At 47.7% G+C, this 24,452-nt stretch overlaps 1 protein-coding gene across 1 annotated transcript in view; it reads right to left on the bottom strand.

Moving 5' to 3' along the window:
* The window catches only part of LOC132809146 (deoxyribonuclease-1-like), a 94,090-nt gene that overhangs the window by 50,670 nt on the left and 18,968 nt on the right, over positions 1-24,452 (bottom strand). The window contains exons 2-3 of the mRNA XM_060822518.1: positions 10,000-10,137; positions 7,989-8,077 (exon numbers count right to left, since the gene is read on the bottom strand). Coding sequence (XP_060678501.1) covers positions 7,989-8,077; positions 10,000-10,137 — 227 coding nt within the window. The remainder of the gene's footprint in view (positions 1-7,988; positions 8,078-9,999; positions 10,138-24,452) is intronic.

The raw sequence follows: 24,452 nt of genomic DNA on the forward strand, positions 1-24,452 counted from the left end.
GATATAACACTGTTCAGGAATAGGGTTAGGGTCAGTGTGAGGCTGCGATATAACACTGTTCAGGAATAGGGTTAGGGTCAGTGTGAGGCTGCGATATAACGTTGTTCAGGAATAGGGTTAGGGTCAGCGTGACGCTGAGATATGACGTTGTTCAGGAATAGGGTTAGGGTCAGTGTGAGGCTGCGATATAACATGGTTCAGGAATAGGGTTAGGGTCAGTGTGAGGCTGCGATATAACACTGTTCAGGAATAGGGTTAGGGTCAGTGTGAGGCTGCGATATAACAGTGTTCAGGAATAGGGTTAGGGTCAGTGTGAGGCTGCGATATAACATTGTTCAGGAATAGGGTTAGGGTCAGCGTGAGGCTGAGATATGACGTTGTTCAGGAATAGGGTTAGGGTCAGTGTGAGGCTGCGATATGACGTTGTTCAGGAATAGGGTTAGGGTCAGCGTGAAGCTGAGATATGACGTTGTTCAGGAATAGGGTTAGGGTCAGTGTGAGGCTGCGATATAACACTGTTCAGGAATAGGGTTAGGGTCAGTGTGAGGCTGCGATATAACATTGTTCAGGAATAGGGTTAGGGTCAGTGTGAGGCTGCGATATAACGTTGTTCAGGAATAGGGTTAGGGTCAGCGTGAGGCTGAGATATGACGTTGTTCAGGAATGGGGTTAGGGTCAGTGTGAGGCTGCGATATAACGTTGTTCAGGAATAGGGTTAGGGTCAGTGTGAGGCTGCGATATAACGTTCAGGAATAGGGTTAGGGTCAGTGTGAGGCTGCGATATAACATTGTTCAGGAATAGGGTTAGGGTCAGTGTGAGGCTGCGATATAACGTTGTTCAGGAATAGGGTTAGGGTCAGCGTGAGGCTGAGATATGACGTTGTTCAGGAATAGGGTTAGGGTCAGTGTGAGGCTGCGATATAACGTTGTTCAGGAATAGGGTTAGGGTCAGTGTGAGGCTGCGATATAACAGTGTTCAGGAATAGGGTTAGGGTCAGTGTGAGGCTGCGATATAACATGGTTCAGGAATAGGGTTAGGGTCAGTGTGAGGCTTCGATATAACACTGTTCAGGAATAGGGTTAGGGTCAGTGTTAGGCTGCGATATAACCTTGTTCAGGAATAGGGTTAAGGTCAGTGTGAGGCTGCGATATAACGTTCAGGAATAGGGTTAGGGTCAGTGTGAGGCTGTGATATAACATGGTTCAGGAATAGGGTTAGGGTCAGCGTGAGGCTGAGATATGACGTTGTTCAGGAATAGGGTTAGGGTCAGTGTGATGCTGCGATATAACGTTGTTCAGGAATAGGATTAGGGTCAGTGTGAGGCTGCGATATAACATGGTTCAGGAATAGGGTTCGGGTCAGTGTGAGGCTGTGATATAACATGGTTCAGGAATAGGGTTAGGGTCAGTGTGAGGCTGCGATATAACATTGTTCAGGAATAGGGTTAGGGTCAGTGTGAGGCTGCGATATAACACTGTTCAGGAATAGGTTTAGGGTCAGTGTGAGGCTGCGATATAACACGGTTCAGGAATAGGGTTAGGGTCAGTGTGAGGCTGCGATATAACGTTGTTCAGGAATAGGGTTAGGGTCAGTGTGAGGCTGCGATATGATGTTGTTCAGGAATAGGGTTAGGGTCAGTGTGAGGCTGCGATATAACGTTCAGGAATAGGGTTAGGGTCAGTGTGAGGCTGCGATATAACACTGTTCAGGAATAGGGTTAGGGTCAGTGTGAGGCTGCGATATAACAGTGTTCAGGAATAGGGTTAGGGTCAGTGTGAGGCTGCGATATAACATTGTTCAGGAATAGGGTTAGGGTCAGCGTGAGGCTGCGAAATAACACTGTTCACGAATAGGGTTAGGGTCAGTGTGAGGCTGCGATATAACACTGTTCAGGAATAGGGTTAGGGTCAGTGTGAGGCTGCGATATAATGTTCAGGAATAGGGTTAGGGTCAGTGTGAGGCTGCGATATAATGTTGTTCAGGAATAGGGTTAGGGTCAGCGTGAGGCTGAGATATGACGTTGTTCAGGAATAGGGTTAGGGTCAGTGTGAGGCTGCGATATAACATGGTTCAGGAATAGGGTTAGGGTCAGTGTGAGGCTGCGATATAACAGTGTTCAGGAATAGGGTTAGGGTCAGTGTGAGGCTGCGATATAACGTTCAGGAATAGGGTTAGGGTCAGTGTGAGGCTGCGATATGACGTTGTTCAGGAATAGGGTTAGGGTCAGCGTGAGGCTGAGATATGACGTTGTTCAGGAATAGGGTTAGGGTCAGTGTGAGGCTGCGATATAACACTGTTCAGGAATAGGGTTAGGGTCAGTGTGAGGCTGCGATATAACAGTGTTCAGGAATAGGGTTAGGGTCAGTGTGAGGCTGCGATATAACATTGTTCAGGAATAGGGTTAGTGTCAGCGTGAGGCTGCGATATAACACTGTTCTGGAATAGGGTTAGGGTCAGTGTGAGGCTGCGATATAACGTTGTTCAGGAATAGGGTTAGGGTCAGTGTGAGGCTGCGATATAACACTGTTCAGGAATAGGGTTAGGGTCAGTGTGAGGCTGCGATATAACACTGTTCAGGAATAGGGTTAGGGTCAGTGTGAGGCTGCGATATAACGTTGTTCAGGAATAGGGTTAGGGTCAGCGTGACGCTGAGATATGACGTTGTTCAGGAATAGGGTTAGGGTCAGTGTGAGGCTGCGATATAACATGGTTCAGGAATAGGGTTAGGGTCAGTGTGAGGCTGCGATATAACACTGTTCAGGAATAGGGTTAGGGTCAGTGTGAGGCTGCGATATAACAGTGTTCAGGAATAGGGTTAGGGTCAGTGTGAGGCTGCGATATAACATTGTTCAGGAATAGGGTTAGGGTCAGCGTGAGGCTGAGATATGACGTTGTTCAGGAATAGGGTTAGGGTCAGTGTGAGGCTGCGATATGACGTTGTTCAGGAATAGGGTTAGGGTCAGCGTGAAGCTGAGATATGACGTTGTTCAGGAATAGGGTTAGGGTCAGTGTGAGGCTGCGATATAACACTGTTCAGGAATAGGGTTAGGGTCAGTGTGAGGCTGCGATATAACACTGTTCAGGAATAGGGTTAGGGTCAGTGTGAGGCTGCGATATAACACTGTTCAGGAATAGGGTTAGGGTCAGTGTGAGGCTGCGATATAACACTGTTCAGGAATAGGGTTAGGGTCAGTGTGAGGCTGCGATATAACATTGTTCAGGAATAGGGTTAGGGTCAGTGTGAGGCTGCGATATAACGTCGTTCAGGAATAGGGTTAGGGTCAGTGTGAGGCTGCGATATAACGTTGTTCAGGAATAGGGTTAGGGTCAGTGTGAGGCTGCGATATAACATGGTTCAGGAATGGGGTTAGGGTCAGCGTGAGGCTGAGATATGACGTTGTTCAGGAATAGGGTTAGGGTCAGTGTGAGGCTGCGATATAACATGGTTCAGGAATAGGGTTAGGGTAAGTGTGAGGCTGCGATATAACACGTCAGGAATAGGGTTAGGGTCAGTGTGAGGCTGTGATATAACACTGTTCAGGAATAGGGTTAGGGTCAGTGTGAGGCTGAGATATGACGTTGTTCAGGAATAGGGTTAGGGTCAGTGTGAGGCTGCGATATAACACTGTTCAGGAATAGTGTTAGGGTCGGCGTGAGGCTGCGATATAACACTGTTCAGGAATAGGGTTAGGGTCAGTGTGAGGCTGCGATATAACACTGTTCAGGAATAGGGTTAGGGTCAGTGTGAGGCTGCGATATAACACTGTTCAGGAATAGGGTTAGGATCGGCGTGAAGCTGCGATATAACACTGTTCAGGAATAGGGTTAGGGTCAGCGTGAGGCTGCGATATAATAATGTTCAGGAATATGGTTAGGGTCAGTGTGAGGCTGCGATATAACAGTGTTCAGGAATAGGGTTAGGGTCAGTGTGAGGCTGCGATATAACACTGTTCAGGAATAGGGTTAGGTTCAGTGTGAGGCTGCGATATGACGTTCAGGAATGGGGTTAGGGTCAGTGTGAGGCTGCGATATAACACTGTTCAGGAATAGGGTTAGGGTCAGCGTGAGGCTGCGATATAACACGGTTCAGGAATAGGGTTAGGGTCGGCGTGAAGCTGCGATATAACACTGTTCAGGAATAGGGTTAGGGTCAGCGTGAGGCTGCGATATAATAATGTTCAGGAATATGGTTAGGGTCAGCATGAGGCTGTGATATAACAGTGTTCAGGAATAGGGTTAGGGTCAGTGTGAGGCTGCGATATAACACTGTTCAGGAGTAGGGTTAGGGTCAGTGTGATGCTGCGATATGACGTTCAGGAATGGGGTTAGGGTCTGTGTGAGGCTGCGATATAACACTGTTCAGGAATAGGGTTAGAGTCAGCGTGAGGCTGCGATATAACACTGTTCAGGAATAGGGTTAGTTTCAGCGTGAGGCTGCGATATAACACTGTTCAGGAATAGGGTTAGGGTCAGCGTGAGGCGGCGATATAACATTGTTCAGGAATAGGGTTAGGGTCAGTGTGAGGCTGCGATATAACGTTCAGGAATAGGGTTAGGGTCAGTGTGAGGCTGCGACATAACACTGTTCAGGAATAGGGTTAGGGTCAGTGTGGGGCTGCGATATAACGTTGTTCAGGAATAGGGTTAGGGTCAGTGTGAGGCTGCGATATAACACTGTTCAGGAATAGGGTTAGGGTCAGTGTGAGGCTGCGATATAACACGGTTCAGGACTAGGGTTAGGGTCAGTGTGAGGCTGCGATATAACGTTGTTCAGGAATAGGGTTAGGGTCAGTGTGAGGCTGTGATATAACATTGTTCAGGAATAGGGTTAGGGTCAGTGTGAGGCTGCGATATGACGTTCAGGAATGGGGTTAGGGTCAGTGTGAGGCTGCGATATAACACTGTTCAGGAATAGGGTTAGGGTCAGCGTGAGGCTGTGATATAACAGTGTTCAGGAATAGGGTTAGGGTCAGTGTGAGGCTGCGATATAACACTGTTCAGGAGTAGGGTTAGGGTCAGTGTGATGCTGCGATATGACGTTCAGGAATGGGGTTAGGGTCAGCGTGAGGCTGTGATATAACATTGTTCAGGAATAGGGTTAGGGTCAGTGTGAGGCTGCGATATAACACTGTTCAGGAATAGGGTTAGGGTCAGTGTGATGCTGCGATATAACTTTGTTCAGGAATGGGTTTAGGGTCAGTGTGAGGCTGCGATATAACGTTGTTCAGGACTAGGGTTAGGGTCAGTGTGAGGCTGCGATATAACACTGTTCAGGAATAGGGTTAGGGTCAGTGTGAGGCTGCGATATAACACTGTTCAGGAATAGGGTTAGGGTCAGTGTGAGGCTGCGATATAACACTGTTCAGGAATAGGGATAGGGTCAGTGTGCGGCTGCGATATAACACTGTTCAGGAATGGGGTTAGGGTCAGTGTGAGGCTGTGATATAACACTGTTCAGGAATAGGGTTAGGGTCAGTGTGAGGCTGCGATATAACACTGTTCAGGAATAGGGATAGGGTCAGTGTGAGGCTGCGATATAACACTGTTCAGGAATGGGGTTAGGGTCAGTGTGAGGCTGTGATATAACACTGTTCAGGAATAGGGTTAGGGTCAGTGTGAGGCTGCGATATAACACTGTTCAGGAATAGGGTTAGGGTCAGCTTGAGGCTGCGATATAACACTGTTCAGGAATAGGGTTAGTGTCAGCGTGAGGCTGCGATATAACACTGTTCAGGAATAGGGTTAGGGTCAGTGTGAGGCGGCGATATAACACTGTTCAGGAATAGGGTTAGGGTCAGTGTGAGGCGGCGATATAACACTGTTCAGGAATAGGGTTAGGGTCAGTGTGAGGCTGCGATATAACACTGTTCAGGAATAGGGTTAGGGTCAGTGTGAGGCTGCGATATAACACTGTTCAGGAATAGGGTTAGGGTCAGCGAGGCTGCGATATAACATTGTTCAGGAATAGGGTTAGGGTCAGCGTGAGGCTGCGATATAACATTGTTCAGGAATAGCGTTAGGGTCAGTGTGAGGCTGCGATATAACACTGTTCAGGAATAGGGTTAGGGTCAGCGTGAGGCTGCGATATGACGTTCAGGAATGGGGTTAGGGTCAGTGTGAGTCTGCGATATAACAGTGTTCAGGAATAGGGTTAGGGTCAGTGTGAGGCTGCGATATGACGTTCAGGAATGGGGTTAGGGTCAGTGCGAGGCTGCGATATAACACTGTTCAGGAATAGGGTTAGGGTCAGCGTGAGGCTGTGATATAACAGTGTTCAGGAATAGGGTTAGGGTCAGTGTGAGGCTGCGATATAACACTGTTCAGGAGTAGGGTTAGGGTCAGTGTGATGCTGCGATATGACGTTCAGGAATGGGGTTAGGGTCTGTGTGAGGCTGCGATATAACACTGTTCAGGAATAGGGTTAGGGTCAGCGTGAGGCTGTGATATAACATTGTTCAGGATTAGGGTTAGGGTCAGTGTGAGGCTGCGATATAACACTGTTCAGGAGTAGGGTTAGGGTCAGTGTGATGCTGCGATATAACTTTGTTCAGGAATGGGCTTAGGGTCAGTGTGAGGCTGCGATATAACGTTGTTCAGGACTAGGGTTAGGGTCAGTGTGAGGCTGAGATATAACACTGTTCAGGAATGGGGTTAGGGTCAGTGTGAGGCTGCGATATAACTTTGTTCAGGAATGGGGTTAGTGTCAGTGTGAGGCTGCGATATAACGTTGTTCAGGAATAGGGTTAGGGTCAGTGTGAGGCTGCGATATAACACTGTTCAGGAATAGGGTTAGGGTCAGTGTGAGGCTGCGATATAACACTGTTCAGGAATAGGGATAGGGTCATTGTGAGGCTGCGATATAACACTGTTCAGGAATAGGGTTAGGGTCAGTGTGAGGCTGCGATATAACACTGTTCAGGAATAGGGTTAGGGTCAGTGTGAGGCTGCGATATAACACTGTTCAGCTATGGGGTTAGGGTCAGTGTGAGGCTGCGATATAACACTGTTCAGGAATAGGGTTAGGGTCAGCGTGAGGCTGCGATATAACACCGTTCAGGAATAGGGTTAGGTTCAGCGTGAGGCTGCGATATAACACTGTTCAGGAATAGGGTTAGGGTCAGCGTGAGGCTGCGATATAGCACTGTTCAGGAATAGGGTTAGGGTCAGTGTGAGGCGGCGATATAACACTGTTCAGGAATAGGGTTAGGGTCAGTGTGAGGCTGCGATATAACATTGTTCAGGAATAGGGTTAGGGTCAGTGTGAGGCTGTGATATAACACTGTTCAGGAATAGGGTTAGGGTCAGTGTGAGGCTTCGATATAACACTATTCAGGAATAGGGTTAGGGTCAGTGTGAGGCTGCGATATAACACTGTTCAGGAATAGGGTTAGGGTCAGTGTGAGGCTGTGATATAACAGTGTTCAGGAATAGCGTTAGGGTCAGCGTGAGGCTGCGATATAACATTGTTCAGGAATAGCGTTCGGGTCAGTGTGTGGCTGCGATATAACACTGTTCAGGAATAGGGTTAGGGTCAGCGTGAGGCTGCGATATAACATTGTTCAGGAATAGGGTTAGGGTCAGTGTGAGGCTGCGATATAACATTGTTCAGGAATAGGGTTAGGGTCAGCGTGAGGCTGCGATATAACATTGTTCAGGAATAGGGTTAGGGTCAGTGTGAGGCTGCGATATAACGTTGTTCAGGAATAGGGTTAGGTTCAGCGTGAGGCTGCGATATAACGTTGTTCAGGAATAGGGTTAGGGTGAGACCGTGTCTGTGTCTTTGCTGAGCAGGTGACGGAATGCTTGACCATGACTGAACAGTTTCACTGAGCATGGAGAAATTGGTGTGACGTGGGAGAATAAAGCCCTGCAGTTGGGCGTAACTCTGACGTGCCACATGGACTGCTAAATGAAACCCGATGTCAGCCTTCTGCCGGTGACTGGTGCCTCTGCATTCAGGGCCAGGGGACCTCGGAAAGCCTCTCACCTGTTCAGCTCCTCGATGAGATGTTCAACCACTTTCCCCTTGGTATCGCGAACCTCCATGATCAGGCAAATATCACAGCGGCTTATAATCTAACGTGGAATGCAAGCATATGGGGGTTGTTATTGTAATGGGTGACAGGGCCAGCCCTGGGGAAGCAGGGGGTCTGAGGATGGGCACTGTCAGTGCGCCCTGATCTTTAACACCTTGACAGATCTGGACGTGTGAAGCAGGGAAGGAGGTAGACCTTGCTGCGAACCCTCCTGGTACCTCATTGTGTGCAATGTTGGCACTGCTGCTCTGGCCCAGCAGTGCAGGAGGTTGTACGACAGCAACTTTGGTTGTTTGTTCCTGACCACGTGGGGAGGGCGAGAGCCTTACTGCCCTCCTGCGTCAGTGGTGGACTCCTGAACACTATAGCAACCCTCCCAAAACTGGCAATGAACATGGCAACGGGGGTCAACTGGTGAGCGTAGAACCCAGGGAGATAGAGTCCAAGCCGGTACCTGGTGTGTGTAGACAGCAGGATAGGAGGCTCGAGGTGGGGGAGTAGGCGTGTTGGGGGATCTTCGTCTTTAATGTTCAAAGCACTGAATACAATTGGACGGATGTTAATGAAACTACGTAATGGTAGTTAGGCCGCAGCCAGTGTTCCATGTATAGGGAAGGGGGTGATTGCTGCCGGAGGTGGAGCAACTCCACTCTGATGGGAAAGCGGAAAGACTGGGGGTGTTTACCTCCGAGCAGGGACGCTCAGTGGGAGGGGGGAGTGATCTGATGGAGGTGTACAACACTCTGAGAGGCACAGGCAGAGTAGGGGAGAGAAGAAACCACATTCCTTCCTTAATCAGGGGCTCAGTGACCAGAGAGGACACAGTCTGAAGGTCAGGAGTGGGAACCTGAGAGAGAGTTTGAGGTAAACCACTTTTCCCACCCAGAGGATGTGTGTGTGTGTGTGTGTGTCTGCACGTGTGCATGTGTGAGTGGATGCATGTGTGTGTGTGCATGTGAGTGTGTGTCTGCGTGTGTAACTCACTGCTGGAAGGGATGGGAGAGGCAGAGAGACGGTGGTACAGCGATGAAACATCACAGAACACAAGGCTATGGGCCATGATCTGCGAATGGGGTTAGAGAAGAGAGGTCCTTAATGATCAGCACAATCACAATGGGGCCGAAGGGCCTCTTTCTGTTATAAAACTCTGACTCTGTTGAAAGCCCCCTTCCAAAACCAAACCCAACCCAACATTGATAAATTAAAGCAGCTTTCATTTCCGCAGAGTCTGACAAAACCACAGGACGTTGCAAAGCTCCTTATAGCAACTGACGATGCACTCACTTCTGTAACATTCTGTGGTTTAACGCTCCTCTCCCTCAGCACTGACCCTCCGAAAGTGCGGCACTCCCTCAGTACTGACCCTCTGACACTGCGGCACTCCCTCAGCACTGACCCTCTGACACTGTGGTACTCCCTCAGCACTGACCCTCCGACAGTGCCCTCTCCCTCAGCACTGACCCTCCGACAGTGCGGCACTCCCTCAGCACTGACCCTCTGACAGTACGGCACTCCCTCAGCACTGACCCCCTGACACTGCGGTACTCCCTCAGCACTGACCCTCCGACAGTGCCCTCTCCCTCAGCACTGACCCTCTGACAGTGCGGCACTCCCTCAGCACTGACCCTCTGACAGTACGGCACTCCCTCAGCACTGACCCTCTGACAGTGCCCACTCCCTCAGCACTGATCCTCCGACAGTGCGGCACTCCCTCAGCACTGGCCCTCCGACAGTGCGGCACTCCCTCAGCACTGACCCTCCGACAGTGCCCACTCCCTTAGCACTGTGCAGGGTTGGGAAACGCAGCGTTACAGGAATAGAATGGGATGGGGTGAGTCTGGGCATTGGATGACTTTTGGTGGGGCAGTATGGGCTCAATGGGCTGAATGGCCTGCTTGCACATGTTGAGATTCTGAGATTCTCTGAAGGTGAGGGTGCTGGGAGAGGGGAAAGTTTACATACCTTGATGATGATGTCCATTACCCTGGGTTTGGAAGCTTTGGAAGGTCCCAGATATCGGACATTGAAGGAGCAGAGTCTGAAGGAGACGATACTGTGGTAACTGGCCAGTGTATACAGCAACAGGCAACACCGCATTGTCTGTATGGGTAGGAATGGACTTCACGTTCAGTTCAGAAACACATGGGAATCCCACTTGTAACCTCTACCATCTCCCTACCTCAACCCTAACACTCATCCTATCCCTGACCCTGACCCTATCCCCGACCCTGACCCCACCTCAACCTAACACTCATCCTACCCCTGACCCTGACCCTGACCCTATCCCCGACCCTGACCCTACACCCAACCCTGACCCCATCTCAACCTAACACTCACCCCACCCCTGACCCTGACCCTGACCCTGACCCCATCTCAACCTAACACTCATCCCACCCCTGACCCTGACCCTGACCCTATCTCCGACCCTGACCCTAACCCTACCTCAACCTAACACTCATCCTACCCCCGACCCTGATCCTGACCATATCCCCGACCCTGACCCTACACCCAACCCTGACCCTGACCCTACCTCAACCCTAACACTAATCCTACCCCCGACCCTGACCCTGACCCTGACCTTATACCCAACCCTGACCCTAACTCAACCCTAACACTCATCCTACCCCTGACCCTGACCCTGACCCTACACCCAACTCTGACCCTGACCCCATCTCAACCTAACACTCATCCTACCCCTGACCCTATCCCTGACCCTACACCCAAACCTGATCCTGACCCTACCTCAACCTAACACTCATCCTACCCCTGACCCTGATCCTAACCCTACCTCAACCCTAACATTAATCCTACCCCTGGCCCTACCCCTGACTCTGACCCTACCCCCTGACTCTGACACTAACTTATCTCTGACCTTGACCCTAACCGTAACCCTGACACTAACATACCTCTGACCCTGACCCTAACACTAACCCTACCCCTGACCCTGGCTCTTAACTTACCTCTGACCTTGACCTTGACCCTAACCCTAACCATGACCTTAACCCTATCCAAGACCATGACTCTAATCCTAACCCTGACCATGACCCTACACCTGACTCTGATCCTATCCTTGACTCTGACCCTAACCCTACCCCAAACTCTACTCTAACCCTACCCCTACCCCTAAACCTAAACCTGACCTGACCCCTGACCCTACCCACTGACTCTGATCCTACCCTTGACTCTGACCCTAACCCTACCCCTAACTCTACTCTACCCCTACCCCTACCCCTACCCCTACCCCTACCCCTACCCCTACCCCAACCCCTACCCCTACCCCTACCCCTACCCCTACCCCTAAACCTGACCTGACCCGACCCCTAACCCTACCCTGACCCTGACCCTACCCCTGACTCTGATCCTACCCTTGACTCTGACCCTGACCCTACCCCTAACTCTACTCTAACCCTACCCCTGACCCTGAACCTGAGCCTAACCCTATCCCTGTCCCTAAAACTCCAGGCACCTGTCTGGCCTCCAACAAGGACAGCTGCTTGGCTATTCAGCGACAGGAGACATCACCCAATTGGACCGTCGGCGTGCCAGAGCGTGCCTCAGGGTGGAGGCTGTGTCGCAGGGCGGACACAGGAGTTTTTTGGGAATTCATTGCTATTGACCCTATCCTTCCTCCCAGCCACCCCACTCCTGTCCCCTCACTAACAGCATGGTGCTGGGGGTGGGGGGAGTAGTATGATGGTTCTCTGAGCCCACTCCATTCCCCTCCCCGGTGCTGACAGAGCATCTGACCCCAGCCAGTTTCCCACAGCCTCTCAGTCACCAGCTGGCTATTCAGCTGAATACCTTTCCCTGAGGCCAGGCCATCAAATAGGGATAGTATTGCCCTTCTCCCCCTACAGAGTGAACAATGCCTCCCCTCCAACTCACTCCCTGTCTCTCTGGGCTGGAACTTACCGCCAGCTGTTTTCCCAAGCCCTAAGAGAAGCGAGGTGCCGCTCCTGAGGATATACAGCCTGTGCAGAGTGTGTTTGTCTGTGCAGAGACTATTCAGTGTTCCTGACAGTGAACAAATGCTGACGCAATGCACAGTCAGCAGAGTAAGCTGCACAATGTGTTTCCACTAGTATCGTGTCCCTGTGTGAGTGTGTCTGTATGTATATGTATGTATGTGTGTGTCAGTGTGTATCTCTGGTGGTGAGTGTCTCTGAGTTTGTATATGTCAGTGTGTGTTTCTGTGTGAGTGTGTGTTTGTGTAAGAGAGAGAGAATGTGTGCCAATGTGTGTCTGAGTGTGTGTGTGTGTGTTTCAATGTGTATCTCTGTATGAGTTGTGTATGTTGGTGAGTGTGTGTGTGTGTACATTGGTGAGTGTATGCGTGTTAGAGAAGGAAAGTGTGTCTCAGTGTGTGTCCCTGCGTGTGTATGTTAGTGAGTATCTGTGTGTGTGTTGGTGAGTGTCTGTGTGCGTGTGTGTGTTGGTGAGTGTGTGCGCGTGTTCTTGAGTGTCTCTGAGTGTGTGCGCGTGTGTGGACTCAGCACTGACCGTGTGGCACACTGCTGGTCACTGGCCTCCAGTCTGAAAATCAAACCCCCATCACCATGCTCTGTCTCCCACCTTCGAGCCGGTTCTTAATCCAAATTGCTAGTTCTCCCTATATTCCTTGTCATCTAACGTTAACCATTCTATCATGAGGAATCCTGTTGAAAGCCTTACTGAAGTTGCTCATCTCTTATCAATCCCTTCATTACTTCTTCAAAAAAATGCAACCAATTTAGTGAAATACTATTTCCCATGCACAAAGGCCATTTCGATTATCCCTAATCAGTCCTTACCTTTCAAGTCCATATAAATTCTACCCCTCAGGAATCCCTCCATCAACTTACCCACCAGGGCCAGGCTGACTGTGTGGGTTTCCTCCGGGTGCTCCGGTTTCCTCCCACGGTCCAAAGATGTGCGGGTCAGGTGAATTGGCCAGGCTGAATTGCCCGTAGTGTTAGGTAAGGGGTAAATGTAGGGGTCTGGGTGGATTGCACTTCGGCGGGTCGGTGTGGACTTGTTGGGCCGAAGGGCCTGTTTCCAGACTGTAAGTAATCTAATCTAATCTAAAAAAAATTCTCACTGTGTCTCGGTAAACGTGACAATAAATTCAATTCAATTTATCTAACTGCAGACTGCGGTCCAGTGGTGGGATTTACTTTATCTTATATGTACGGAACAGAAGCAGGAAAATGTGATTTTTGGGAAGATGTGTGCCTCAGATTGAGGTTCCGGTTGTAAGTTTGTTCGCTGAGCTGGTAGATTTGTTCTCGTATGTTTTGTCACCGCACTAGGTAACATCGTCAGTCAGCCTCCAGTGAAGTGCTGGTATTCAGTCCTGCCTTGCATTTGGGTGTCTGGGTCTGTTAAGGAGCAGGAAACATGGTGAATAATTATACATGCAAGCCACTTCACTTAGTGCAACTGTGCTAAGAAATGAAATCTCTGCTTCTCAACTAATTCCAGTGGCACAACATTGGGAGAGGGCATTTGGAAATGATAGAAACTACATAGTTTAATGAATTAATCAGGGGAAACTGAAGACATGCTCTGTACCCAAACTCTTAAACCATTTCACAAAAGGAATGCTTCATTCAAACAATTAAATCTGTCTCCATCATTTTTTAATCTCTGGGCCACTGTCTACATGCAGTTTCCTTTCCAGCCCCAGTATGGCCTCATGCCTGCCCTTTCCCCCCCCCCCCCCCAGGTATGGAACTATTTCTTATGATTTCTGGGGTACATGCTGCCGCAGTTGTGACTGGATCAGCTCGCTGGACCTCCTAGATCATGAGTTCTCTGATTGAGACTGGGAAGCAGGTAAATCCATCAGGAAGGTGAATCGAGCAGAGAGTCCTGGCTGACAGATTAGGAGGGGGGGTCACTCTGATAGCTGTCTCTGAAGGAGGCAGTATTAAAGGTAAGGACCGGTCATGTGTGATTTGGAGATGGCCATAAGCCTCAGTGTAGTTATTCCACACACCTCTCCAGCACTGGGTTTGAACGTTCCCATTATTGTCAAACGTCTCTGTGTGCAGTGATGAGCGGGGGTAGAAGAGAAATGGGATGGGGAATGTGGAAACAGTATTGGTTTGCAATTGGAAGAAGCGTTGATGGATTGGAAAACAGATTTTGGGAATGGAACTGATCTTGACTGTGAGGGATTCTTGAATTGATTGAGTTGATGATTGATTTTTTTTTCCTCTAGTGGCATTTTGTAGGTTTCATTGATTGAGAATGAGAAAGGATATTAGCGTGTGTTGGTAAATTCAGATGGCAAATTATTCTGATTTGACTTGTGATAGAGGTATTCGAATAGGCATAGCCCTTTTACAGAAACTCACAGATCCCTGAATATGTTTGTTAAATCCTTGGTACCTTGTCGATGCAGTATACTGGTGTGGAGCATTCTGTACACAACCTACATCACACCGTCTGGCAGGGAAGTCAGTATTATCCACAACAATCAGCCTATTACAGATTTTCTGATGTCACCTCTGATCTACATCACGTAGACATGTTTTACTGAAGACAAAATAATTCTGAGTGTCTGGTTCATATCCCGAAATGGGGAACGTTGCAATTCAATGTTCCCGAAATGGGCCATCGGTAGAGAACGATAACAGCTCACTGGCTGGTTATTGTGTGTTGGCTTCTGTTACTCAACAGATTCTGGAAAAGTGCGTAACTGCAATTTACTTTCTGGGCAACGACTGCTGTGGGTTGGGAAGACAGTGATGTAATTTGCAGCTGGATAGTTGCATCGAAGATGGTGAAAGGATGTATTGATATGCTGGACTTCAAGTCTACATCTCCATCAGATTTTCCACACCGGGAAACAGGTGAAGCCGTCAGGAAGGTTATGGCTACTTTCTATAATCAGGCATCAGGTAAGGAACGTTCACCAACTAGCCACGAAACGACACGACCAGCTATCCCTAGTAGCCACACACTCAGACAACAAGCAACATGAATTCGACTGGGAAAACACTACTATCATAGGGCAAGCCGGACAGAGAACAGCCAGGGAATTCCTAGAGGCATGGCATTCATCCACAAACTCCATCAACAAACACATCGACCTGGACCCAATATACCAACCACTACAGCGGACAGCTGAAACTGACACCCGGAAGCGGCAAGGACAGACCACTATAAATACCGGAAGAAACATCAAAGAAGCGCTTCGCAGGAGGGTCCAGAGCACTGATGATGTCTCCTAGCCAGGGGACGAAACGTTTGCAGCAAAAACTTCCAGCTCGGCGAACAGAACCACTACAACAAGCACCCGAGCTACAAATCTTCGCACAAACTTTGAGGTAAGGAACGTGAAAGGGGTAAAGTCAGGGTGTGAGTCAAGGGGTGGCCTTTGGGTTAAAACATCTCTTTGGGGGGGGGGGGGGGGGGGGTCAGTGAGCCTAGATGGAGATAACGTTACTTAGCAACATATTTTCTCGAATATGAGAGGTAGTGAAACTCTCCAATTCCCAATTCAAATCCTTGAATGAGAAAGGTCAATGTTGATGTAATGTGTGTTTTTTATTCCCTTTCTCAGTGAACTGTGACTGAGAGGTTTAAAGAGAGAGTTCGGGCGACAGGTAATGTGACGGTGAGGAATGGAGAGATAAGTGAGCGTAACCACAGCGGAAAAGGTCAAGTGGTTACGTTTGAGGACAGGGAGGAAATAATGGAGTGTGTGAGGGATATTGTGTGAAGAACGAGAGATGTAGACTGATCTGAGACACCTCACACCCACTTTCCCGCGCTTTCCCCCTCTCCCTTGACTCACCCACTGATCAAGAGTCTATCTATCTCAGTCAAGAGTGTGGTGCTGGAAAAGCACAGCAGGTCAGGCAGCATCCAAGGAGCAGGAGAATCGATATTTCGGGCATAAGCCCTTCATTAGGAGGACTCTATCTATCTCAGCCTTAAACATACACAAAGGCTCTGCCCCCCCCCCCCATAGTTCTGTGTGAGAAAGACACATAAAATAAACCTAGAACCCTCTTGCAGAAGACGTTCCTCCTCACCCCTGTCTTAACTTGTCCAGAAAGATGGTGTGCTCCATTAGCAACAGTCATGTTGACTGATGCACTACTTGAGCTGAAAATGTGTTGCTGGAAAAGCGCAGCAGGTCAGGCAGCATCCAAGGAGCAGGAGAATCGACGTTTTGAGCCTGAAGAAGGGCTAATGCCCGAAACATCGATTCTCCTGCTCCTTGGATGCTGCCTGACCTGCTGCGCTTTTCCAGCAACACATTTTCAGCTCTGATCTCCAGCATCTGCAGTCCTCACTTTCACCCTGATGCACTACTTGATAAAAACAGTGACTGCAGATGCTGAAAACCAGATTCTGGATTAAAGTCGTGCTGGTGCTATCCCAGTTTCCTCATTTCCCCTTCCCCCACCTCACCCCAGCTCCAAACTTCCAGCTCAGCACTGTCCCCATGACCTGTCCTACCTGCCTATCTTCCTTTTCACCTATCCACTCCACCCTCCTCTCTGACCTATCACCTTCATCCCCACCTCCATCCACCCATTGTACTCTTTGCTACCTTCCCCCACCCTGCTCCCCGACCTATCACCTTCATCCCCTCCCCCACTCACCTATTGTACTCTATGCTACTTTCCCCTCACCCCCACCCTCCTCTCATTTATCTCTCCACCCTGCAGGCACTCTGCCTCTATTCCGGATGAAGGGCTTTTACCCGAAACGTCGATTCTCCTGCTCCTCGGACGCTGCCTGAACTGCTGTGCTGAAGCACTACCCGATGCCCCATGCCATACGTGATCGTTAGAAATAGAAGGAAAAGAGAGAGAGAGAGTGAGAGAGAGTGAGAGAGAGAATGAGAGTTACATAAGCAGTGAGCCGGAGCTTGAGGTAGAGAGAATCCTGGAAGAAAGGGCTTGGAGCATAAGGACAAGGTGAAGGATAAGTAAAATCCAAGAGACAGAGAGGGAAACATTGTGGACAGACAGGAAATGTGAATAATGGTGAAGGAAGCACAGGGCGCTAGCTAGATGAAGGCAGGTGAGAGGTGAGTTTGATGATATAGTGAACAGTAAAATGTCTCCTGATTGTGGGATTTGAGCATTTCCTTTAAGCATCACTCTGATGTATTTAGCTGTCTCCTTTATTTCGGGATCATTCCTGATGGAGGGTTTTTGCCTGAAACATTGATTTTCCTGCTGCCTCGGACGCTTCCTGACCTGCTGCGCTTTTCCAGCACCACACTAATCTTGACTCTGATCTCCTGCATCTGCAGTCCTCACTTCTGCCCAGCAGACGCTGTCGCTTTCACTCTTAGCGCTGTGACCCTAGAAACCTGGCAATCCCTCCCTCAGGCAGGAGTGCAAGTCCTGGGTGGTGTGTTGAGCCTTATTTCCCACAGCTAGAGAGCACTTCGTCCAGCTATCATGTCCTCTCCCTTAAATAAAAGCTTGCTCCAGACAAGGCCAGTTAGATTTGAGCCAAGCTTGTAGAGTTGGGCGGGTCAGATCTGATTCAGTTACACTTACCGAGAAACAACGTTGGTTAACCAGTTCAGTCTCATCTGACATGGAAGCATGGACAGCAACAACAGGAACAGGCAGGGTGCCCTCATTTCGAGAATTGCCAGCAATCTTTAATCATACTGTAGGAGAATGACAAAACTGAAAAGGGAAAAAAGACTTGTTTAATTCATAACTTCATTGGTGAGAGAGAGAGGCAGACACACAGGGACAAACATGTAGGCAAACAGAAAATATCTTTCTATCATCACAGGTTGACAATCTATTAAACTGAGGTTCTATGAGTATAATTTGCAAACGAAGATTTTAGTTTTTTCCAGGAGTTACAGACAGCCGGCGGTTCTCTGGGAGGCAGCTGGAGGGGATTGTGGACTTAGTCTCCAACTGCGACTAAAAATTGACAAACTCCATAACAATTAGCACTCAACAGCACCCTATAAAATTCACACGTCCCATAGTATGTTCCTCAGTTTCTCAGCACTGTGAACGAACCCCAAACTGATGTGGTTCCAGATGTTCACAATGTAGGTCAACAATTTTGATGAGTTGAATCAAGCACAAAATATTCAGGTTTAATGAAAATCAAAAGCTGTGCATCATTTTGACGGATGTAAAGGTGTTTAGGAGGCTTTGCAATGATCTAAACAAGGTCAGTAAATCGGTAAACATGTGGAAGATGAGGACTCCAGATGCTGGAGATCAGAGCTGAAAATGTGTTGCTGGGAAAGCGCAGCAGGTCAGGCAGCATCCAAGGAGCAGGAGAATCGATGTTTCAGGCATGAGCCCTTCTCCTGATGAAGGGCTTATTGGAAATTGGAAGCAGTCCACATCTATAGAACAAAAGGAAACAGATTGTTCAAATGGCAGTAGAATGTGGCAATATTGACATCCATAAGGAGAAGACAGAATAGGCTGGGACATTTTTTTCACTCAAGCATAGAAGATTCAAGGGTGACCTTTGTAGACATTTGTAAAAAAACATGAGAGACGTAGATGGTGTGAAAAATAAAAGTTAGTTTCCCGGGGCGAGGGGAGTGCAAAGCCAGAGGCATGGTGTTCAGATGGGAAGGCAGAGATTTAAATGGTACCCGAGGACCAACTGTTTTATCCAGAGGGTGACTTGCATTTGGCCGGAGCTGCCAGAACATGTGGTGGGTGCAGGTACAGTGTCAATAATTAAAACACATTTCAACCGGTATAAAAATATGCAAGACTCAGAGATATTTGCGTCAAACCTCTGCAAGCGGGGATAGTTTAGTTGGACTTGGTCTGTTTCCACGCTGTGTGACTCTATCACTCCATGGATGTCCTTTTCCAGCAGTAACTGAATTCAAAATGAAAGTGTAAGACGGTACGACATAAGAGCAGAACTTAGGCCATTCAGCCCATCAAGTCTGTGCTGCTATTCTGGCTGGTAAGTTTCTTAACTGGATTGGCCCACTTTCTCCCTGTAACTCTTGATCACCCTGATGTTCAAGAACCTAATAATCTCAGCCTTAAATACACTCGAGGACCTGGCCTCCACAGCCTTTTGTGGTAATGAATTCCATCTATTCACTGCTCTCAGGCTGAAGACGTTTCTCCTTATCTCTGTTCTGAAAAGTTTTCCCTTAATTCCAAGGTCACGTCCTCGAGTCCTACTCTCTCCTACCAATGGAAACATCTTCCCATGTGTAGTCTGTCCAGGCTATTCAGTATTCTGAATTAGACCCCCTCAGGTGTCTGTTTTTCTTGAAGGGTGGGACCTTGGACCAGGGGATGGTCGGGAGTGGTGAGTCACTGCCTTGAGTCTTTACATCTAACATCTGAGAGCAGAGGTTTCTGGGAAAGGAGGGACTTTTTTCATTTCCCTCCTGAAAGTGAGTGTTTTCTAAATCCGAGACCCTATCTTTGTAGGCCCCCCCCCACCCCCCAATCTATCTCCTCTAATCTTAAACAGTGGGGACACATCAGGTAAGCTTCTCTGCTGTTAGATTCTGACTAGGGGACTAACAGGGATGGCAGTGCAGGGAGGGGAATGTTCCTCCTGTATGATGTTTGAGGTAAGGGACGTCATTGGTGTCCCATCCAAGTACATCTGCAGGAAGTGTACCCAACTCTCGTTCCTCCAAGACCACGTTAGGGAACTGGAGCAGGAGCTGGATCAACTTTGGATCATTTGCGAAGCAAAGGCTGTACTAGATAAGAGTTACAAGGGAGTAGTTACTCCTTGGAACAAAGAAAGCTGGGTACCTGTTCGAGAGGAAAACACAACCAGTGCAGGGATCCCCTGTAGTCATTCCCCTGAAAAATGAGCCATACCATTTTGGATACGATTTGGGGGGATCTTACCAGGAGTGTGCAGTAGGGCCCAGGTCTCTGTCACAGAGCCCATCCCTCAATAATTAGAGGGTCAAATAGAAGGTTTGTTAGGAATGAACGAGACTCACTGTTGGTGTGTTGCCTCCCAGGTACCAGGGTCCATGATGTCTTAGAGCGTGTCTTTGGGGTCCTGAAGGGAGATTGTGACCAGCCCCAAGTCGTGGTCCATGTATGTACCAACGACATCGGTAGAAAGAGGGATAGGGTTGTAAGGCAGGATGTCAGGGAGGTAGGGTGGAAGCTGAGAGCTAGAACAAACAGAGTTGTTATCTCTGGTTTGTTACCCGTGCCACGTGATAGCGAGGCAAGGAATAGGGAGAGATATCAGCTGAACACGTGGCTGCAGGGATGGTGCAGGAGGGAGGGTTTCAGGTACATGGATAATTGGGACTTATTCTGGGGAAGGTGGGACCTTTACAAACAGGACAGTTTTCACTTGAACCAGAGGGGTAATAATATCCTGGGTGAGAAATTTGCTGGTGCTATTTGGGTGGGTTAAAACTAGCTCAGCAGGGGGATGGAAACCTGAGGTGTAGTTCCAGTGCACAGGAGGATGAGAGTAGAGAGGACAGGGACAGGATTTCATGGTCACAGGAATGTGTTGGCAGACTGCAAGCTGTTGTGACGTGTGTCTACTCCAACACCTGAAGTATCCAAAATAAGGTAGGTGAGCCTGCAGGATGGATCGGTACCTGGGACTTCAATGTTGTGGCCATTTTGGAGACATGGGTAGAGCAGGGTCAGGAATAGATGTTGCGGGTTCCAGGGTTTAGAGCTTTCATTAAGAAAAGGGAAGGCACTAAAAGAGGGGGAGGTGTAGCCTTGTTAGTCAAGGACAGTATAACGGTGGCTGAAAGAACTATTGACAAAGACTTGTCTACTGAGGTGATATGGGCTGAGGTTAGAAACAGGAGAGGAGCGGTCACACTCTTGGAATATTTTATAGGCCTCCGCAGAATTCCAGGGATGTCGAGGAGAGGATCGGCAAAATGATTCTGGGTAGGATGAAAGGAGCAGGGTGGCTATTATGGGAGACTTTAACTTCCCCAACATTGACTGGAAATGTTATAACTCTAGTACATCAAATTTTGTACTCAAAGTTATCTCTATTTACTGTAATAACAACTTCATCCTTTAATATAATTACCTGAATAAAGGAACCATTATTTGACTCGACCATAAGCAAATAATTTGGTAAATGCTGTCTTTGGAAGTGCACAGATGAGAACAAATTGCTGCATAAAATTGATGAGGGAGGTGAACTGTAACATTATCCGACTAAAGTGCTGAGTGACAGCTTCATTGTTTAAAACAAGTTTGAATCAAACACAACAAAGTAGAAAACCTCCTGTCCTGACAGGTGGGCAAGAATACAATATTCCCAGGAAGAGAGTTTTGAGAAGGATTGTAGCTCTGATTGAGATTCTGGATGGAGGATTGCTCGCTGAGCTGGAATGGTCATTTCCAGACGTTTCGTCACCTTACTAGTTAACATCTTCAGTGGGCCTCCAGGTTAAGCACTGTTGATAATTCCTGCTTTCCATTTATATGTGTGGGTTTCTTTGAATTGGTGATGTCATTTCCTGTGGTGACATCATTTCCTGTGGTGATGTCATTTCCTGTCCTTTTTCTCATGGGGTGGTAGGTGGGGTCTAACCTGATATGTTTGTTGATAGATTTCCTGTTGGATTGCCATGCTTCTGGGAATTCTCGTACTTGTCTCAAAAACATCTGATAGAGGTAAATTTGATTACAAACGGTAATTGGACATCAGAACAATTCACGAAGTCAGGTCATATAACCAAAGCAGTGCCAGTTTAAAATAGCTATAAAAATAGATAAAATCTATTCTCAATTTTGTGCAATGTATAATAACGTGTGTGGCAACTCATGTTCCAAAACATCTCGAAACCCACATGGCAGATGTAGTATTAATTAACAAAACCAAAGAAAATCAGGAATACTTTCATTGCTTACACGAGCCATTAGTTATGATCCTGACTGGATATTATGTCAAATTCAAAGAACCACAGAGTTATGGACCAGGCCAGACCCCTCCAAACCTTACACGAAAATAGCCCGGACCTGAATTTTACTAGTTGCTTTAAACAAGTGCAATGCAGATTTTCCAGGAGTGATGCAGATGGTGAAACCACTTAGTTTTAAACAAAACTAAATGTATTTCCAAGGTTACCGAATGAAGCACAAACAAAAGGGAACAGAATACTGAATAATTTAGCCTATCCAGAAACCCAACAGCCTATCCCCACGTAATCATACTGTTCCAAATACTTGCAACAATCCCCATAAACATGCCTTGGCAAAATTGTTAATATCAAACTCAGTGTCTGACAAGAGATAAGTCACATAGGAGCATGGAACAAACACTGCCTGGCTGCTTTCAATGAATCAAGACAGAGAAAAGCTGAGGTGGGATAACTGGTGAATCTCCTTTCATCATCCAATTACTTTAAACCTGAAAGCCCTTTTCCTGAGGCGGTGTCTGTTAGCTGTAATCAAATTGGCCCCAGAACATATTCGAGCCAGAGTTTTCAGAACCTGTCTGCAAGAAAAAACAAAAGTCAAGAACAACATATCCTTGTTATAGGAGCCGCAGCATCACAACAGATTACCAAAAATCACTGTTGTTCATGATTCAGGAGCAGTTTCTTGGAATAATGGTAGAAATGTAAAACATAGAACATAGAAAATAGAACAAAGAATGGTACCATACAGTACAGGCCCTTTGGCCCTCAATATTTTGTTGGCCTTTAGTCCTACTCTAAGGTCGGACTAAGCTACATACCCTACATTGCATAACTTCCATGTGCCTAACCAAGTGTCACTTAGATGTCTGTAATGTATCATACTTTACTATGACTGGTGGCAGTGCACTACATGCATGTACCTCTCTCTGAGCAAAGAGATGAGCTCTGATACCTCCCCTAAACCTTTGCTGCAATTACCTTAAAATTATCTGTCCTCATGATAGATATTTCTGCCATGGGACAAAGTCTCCAAATACTCATTCTATCTGTGCCTAGCAACATCCTGTAGACTTCTATCACATCACATCTTATCCTTATTCACTCCAATGAGAAAAGCCCTAGCTCCCTCAACCTTTCTTCCCATGCCTTCCAGCCCAGGCAGCATCCTGGTAAATCTCCTCTGCACCCTCTCTGAAGCTTCCACATCCTTCCTATAATGAGGCAACCCAGAACTGAACACAATCTTCCAAGTGTGGTCTAACCAGGACTCTATAGAACTGCAGCATAACCTCATGATTCCTAAACACAACCCCCACAAATGAAAGGCAGCACCTCATATGCGTTCTGAAGAATCCCATCAACCTGGATGGTAACTTTGAGGGATCCAGCGAGATTGACCCCAAGATCCCTCTGTTCCTCCACACTGCCAAGAATCCTGCTTCTAACCCAGTGTTCTGCATTCAATTCGACCTTCCAACGTGAGTCACATTTTTCCAGTTTGAATACCATCTGCTACTTCTCAGTCCAGTTCTGCATCCTGTCAATGTCCTGTTGGAACCCACAATAGCCTTCCACAGTAACCACAAGTCCACCAACCTTTGTGTCATCGGCAAGCTTACTAACCCACCCTTCCACTTCCTCATGCAAGCTATGTATAAACATCACACAGAGGAGAGGTTCCAGAACAGATGCCTGTGGAACACCACTGGTCACTGAGCTCCAGGTAGAACAATTTTCATCTCCCACTTCCCTCTGTTTTCTGTGGATCAACAAAGTCCGGATCCAGATGGACAGGTTTCCCTGTATCCTTTACCTCCTTATTTTATGAATGAACCTACTATGAGGAACTGTATCAAATGTTTTGCTAAATTCCATGTACAAGACATCAACTGTTCCACCTTCACCAATGTATTTTGTTGCATTCTCAAAGAATCCAATAAGGTTGGTGAGGCATGATCTGCCACTTAACACGCCATGCGATCTATCTCTAATCAACCTATGGTTTTCCAAGTAATCAGAAATCCTGTCTTTCAGAATCCTCTCCAACATTTTGCCTACCACTAATGTAAGCCGATGAGGTATGTAATTCCCTGGATTTTCACCTTTCCCTTTCTTGAACAATGGAATAACGTTTGCTGATTTTTAATCATTTGGCACTACTCAGGTAAATAGTGAGGATGCACAGGTCATCTTCAAAGGTGTGGAAATCTTTTCCTTCATCTCCTGTAGTAATCTCAGTTATATTCTGTCTGGCCCAGGGGATTTATCTATCCTTCTGATTTTTTTGTGATTTTCAGCACATTCTCATTCCTAACATCAACTTGTTCCAGCATATCAGTGTGTTTCAAGATTTTCTCAGGAATGTCAAGGTCACTCTCAATACTGAAGTAAAGTATTCATTCCTATGGCCTCCAACTTCAGACACAAGTTCCCTCCAATGTCCCTCTCTCTCTGGGCATCCTCTTGTTCCTCACATCAGTCTAAAACGCCTTAGGGTTTTCGTAATGCCTACACGCTAAAACATTTTCATGCCCCCATCTAGCTCTTCGAAGGCTATGCT

Source organism: Hemiscyllium ocellatum, unplaced genomic scaffold (genome assembly GCF_020745735.1).
Source record: "Hemiscyllium ocellatum isolate sHemOce1 unplaced genomic scaffold, sHemOce1.pat.X.cur. R2, whole genome shotgun sequence".
In the NCBI taxonomy this organism is placed as follows: Eukaryota; Metazoa; Chordata; class Chondrichthyes; order Orectolobiformes; family Hemiscylliidae; genus Hemiscyllium; species Hemiscyllium ocellatum.